We start from the raw sequence: 3,763 nt of genomic DNA, 5'->3' as shown, positions 1-3,763 counted from the left end.
TTGGGGTTCTGAGGTTTGTAAGCTCAGAGTCTGAGGTTTGTAAGCTCTAACTCCCCCTGAGTCTGATAGCCTTTAAGGTGAGGTTTGTAAGCTCCCCCTAAGTTCTATCCATGTTAATTAAATTCATTGAGCGCGCAATAATAATATCAGAGCTTAAATGAAATGTAAAGAAGTAGATTATAGATAAGAAGAAGGGTCCATTTAATTTTATTTGAAATTTGATACTCCTTCTTTCGTTCATAGCTTATACCTTTCAGGTAAAAATGATAGAAGTTTTTCAAAATATTTTTCAAATATCATTAATGGGGCTCAGAGCCTTTAAATACTATCACATATACTCCCCCTTTTGTCATTAGCAAAAAGAAATAAAACACTTAAGACAAAAAGATATGAGAAAAACTCAAGCATGAAGAGAGTATAATTATAATCAGAACCTATAATCTTATCATAGTATAATCAGAGCAGAAATAAAATGAAATAAATCAGAGCAAAGTAAAACAATAAAGTAATATGTATCAGAGCAGACTCATTCATTTCAGAAACAGTAAAATTAATATGCAAGACAAAAGATGTTCAGAAGAAAAACATAAAACAACACAAACAAACAACTAAGGTGTGCAACTAAGGTTTGGTTTGTTGTTGTTGCTGCATCATGATCATCATTCTCTCCATTTGCTCAGCTTGCTTGTTCACTATTTCCTCAAGAGCCATTTGCCTCTGAATAAGAGCGTCTTCCCTTGCCCTTGATTCCTCCTGTTGCTTGGCCAGCTTCTGCTTCAGCATCTTGAAGATTCTTGCTTCCATTGTTATATAGGCTGCTTCTGAGTAGAAAGGCTCATTTGTCAAATACAGCTTGGGATCTCTAGCTCGTTCAGCTGATTGAAGATTCATCAAAAATCTCCTAATAGTTGCAGCCTTGACCCTGATGCACTTGTTGCTCACAGCTTCTAACAGATCAGAAGCTCTTCTCTTCAAGGATGCCCATTCTTCCTCATAGACTACAGGCAAAGAGGGTATTTTGCTGAGATGAACCATTTCTAGAACCTCTGAGTTTATCTTGAGAAGCTCAGATTCAATATGTTCAGATTCCAGGATGTCTTGGGGTAGTTGTTCAAGGATTTCTAGTTCTGGGGTTTGGTCAGAAGCACTAAGGGAAGGTTCTTGAATAGGTTTAGACGTTGGAATGGTGAGGTGTTGAACAGATTGAGTAGATGAGGATGGTTGGTCAGGGTTAATTTGAATGGTTGAAGTTGAAGCTTGGGGATTGACTAAAGGATCATTGTCAATATCCGTTAAAGTGACAGTAGGGGAGTTGGTAGAGGATGATGGTTTGATGACATCTGTAGGTTGGGGTGATGTTTGTTCTTGTTGAGGGTCAAGTTGTGATTGAGAGTCAGTTTGTGGGTCAATGTGAGTGTTGGTTAGTTGTTGTTGGGGTGATGAAGTCTTTTGTGGTTCTGGTGTATGTTGTTGGGGGGTTTCTGAAACAACTTTATCAGAAGCAACTGCTTCAGAAGCTGTTTCAGGGGCTTTTTCGGAGTTAATGTTTTCCTTTGGAAGTTCACCGTATTATCTTCTATTTGTTCAGGTGCAGGTGTTTGTGATGAAGAGGGTGGTTCAGTGTTGAGGGATTTGGAATCTGAAGTACTTGAACTGAATTGTCAGCTTCTGAAGTTGATTCTGGAGCAGTATGCTGTGAAACAGCTGCTTGTAGAATAGCTTCTGGAGATTCAACTTATGGAGTATCAGATTCAGAAGCAGTAACTTTCTTCTTGGCAATCTCTGCAGTTTTATCAGCAATGCCTTTCACCTCTGCCATCTTTTCCATGAAGAAATCTTCATCCTTATCTAGCCCAGTTTCTTTGAGCTTTGCATCCCTCTCCTGAATGTAAAGAGCTTCCTTTCTCTTCTGATCAGCTAGCATCTGATCAGCTTGCTCTTTAGCCTCTTTCTCCATATTTGGAGTTACTTCAAACATTGGAGTGAATTCAGAAGCAGCAGCCTTCTTCTTCTTCTGAGACTTATCCTTTTCTCCTATTATTTCATCAAGAACATGTTTCAAATGTTCCTTGGTGATAATCTGCTCTCCTTTTCCTCTTTTTCTTTTGGGAACAGAAGCAGCACCAACTTCTTGCTTCTTTCCCTTAGTATCAGTAGCAATGACATTGGTTGCTTCAGTCTTAGCAACCTTCTGCTTCTTGACCTTAATCTTGACAGCATCAGATTCAGTACTAGTTCTGGCCCTTTTTCCTTTGGTTACATCAGAAGCAGCAACATCAGCTCTAGTGTTGGCTTCTGATTCTCTGGCATGAGCAGGTACCAGACTGGCCAGGACTTCAGGATTGTTTTCTTGAAGAATGGGAGGAAATTTCTTCAGTGGTTCTGACTCAGTTGTGGTCAGTTCAATCCACTTTTCATTAGTAGGGGGTTTGCTGATAATCCTCATAAAATACAAAGATTTGCTGTTCAGGATGCGGTCAGAAGTGGTAACTGTGAAACAGTTATCAGAAGCATGTTTGAATTTCCTCAAGGTCTCTAACATCTTACCTTGGTGAAAGATTTCTGATAGAAGCCTTCCACAAGTTACTTGTTTCCTTTCCCTGCTGATACTTTCTTTGATAGCCCAGCACAGATGGTGCAAGAGGTATTTTGGAAGATTAATCCTTTGAAAGGTAGCCAAGGAGTATAATGCTAGTTGATGATCCTTGTTGGGTTGATCAGCTCCTCCTCCTCTTTGAAAGAAGCAATTAGCACTGAACTTCAGGAGCAGTCTGTGACAAATATCCATTTCAGTAGTCTTAGCCTTTGGGTTTCCTTTGCAGAATAATCTTACATAGCTTTCTAACAGGACATCATCCTTGACATCCCACTTGAAATACCCTTTTGAAGATACCCTGCAGGCTTTAGCAATAGCTCTTTCCATGATGGTTACTGGAATACCCATCACTGCTGATCTAATCTCCAACCCTTCAAAAGGTTTCAGACCCATTTCTTCTCTAGTCTTCCCTTTCAGACTAGAATCTCTCTCTACAACTTGTTTCTCTTCCACCTTTGCAGCTTCCATGTCGTAAACTTCAGCCCTTAACCAAAAGTCTTTCACCAGATTCTCATATGTTGGTCCATTCAACATATGGAAATAACCATGTAGCTTCTGAGGTTTGATGTAAGCTTCCATGTTCACATCGTATTTTTCAAGAGATGTGAAGTCGAAGGTAGTTTCCTTTTGAACAATCAGAGATTCTGCTGGAATAGACATGGGTTTTGGTTTTATTGTTAACCCAGATCCTGATGCGCCTTGCATGCTTGAAGTAGATTCTGGAATGTCTTGTTGATTCGAACTTGAGGATGCCATTGAATGATGAAGATGTTTTTGGGTTTCTAGGGTTATGAGAATTGCGCTTACTTCGCAAGAGGTTTGAAAGCAAAGTGTTTGTTGTGAAGTGAGTAGTGTGTGAATTGACAATGTGTTAAGAGTAAAAACGATTGCAATTCAAAAGAGACAAACATAACATTAATGACATTGGGGGCGCGTGAAAGTACTTTCAAAGCTATTAAAATCATCATTGCCCTTTTAAGTTATACACCAATACAGATAAGCCATGTCAGAAGTTCTCAGAGTAACTACCAAGTTAGTGGGCCAGAAGTTACCATAAAAAGTAACTTCCAACGTTTCCACTAACTATACTATTCAGAAGCACAAAATCCAGCTTCTGGACTTCAGATACTGACGTCATCATCAGAAGCGTATTTTCCTCAGAACCTC

General features: G+C 39.4%; 1 protein-coding gene across 1 annotated transcript; it reads right to left on the bottom strand.

Annotated features, from left to right (window-relative positions):
- Positions 1–1,735: 1,735 nt before the first annotated feature.
- LOC146917041 (uncharacterized) lies at positions 1,736–3,352 on the bottom strand. Its single transcript, XM_085721807.1, has one exon. It carries the CDS (start codon positions 3,350–3,352, stop codon positions 1,736–1,738), a length of 1,617 nt encoding a protein of 538 aa, XP_085577933.1.
- Between the last annotated feature and the right edge of the window lie 411 nt (positions 3,353–3,763).

The sequence above is a fragment of the Medicago sativa genome, chromosome 6, assembly GCF_051527215.1.
Source record: "Medicago sativa cultivar Bolivia chromosome 6, Bolivia_mono, whole genome shotgun sequence".
Lineage (NCBI taxonomy): Eukaryota > Viridiplantae > Streptophyta > Magnoliopsida > Fabales > Fabaceae > Medicago > Medicago sativa.
Note: the sequence above shows the minus strand (reverse complement) of the source record. Positions and strands in the feature narration are given on the sequence as shown.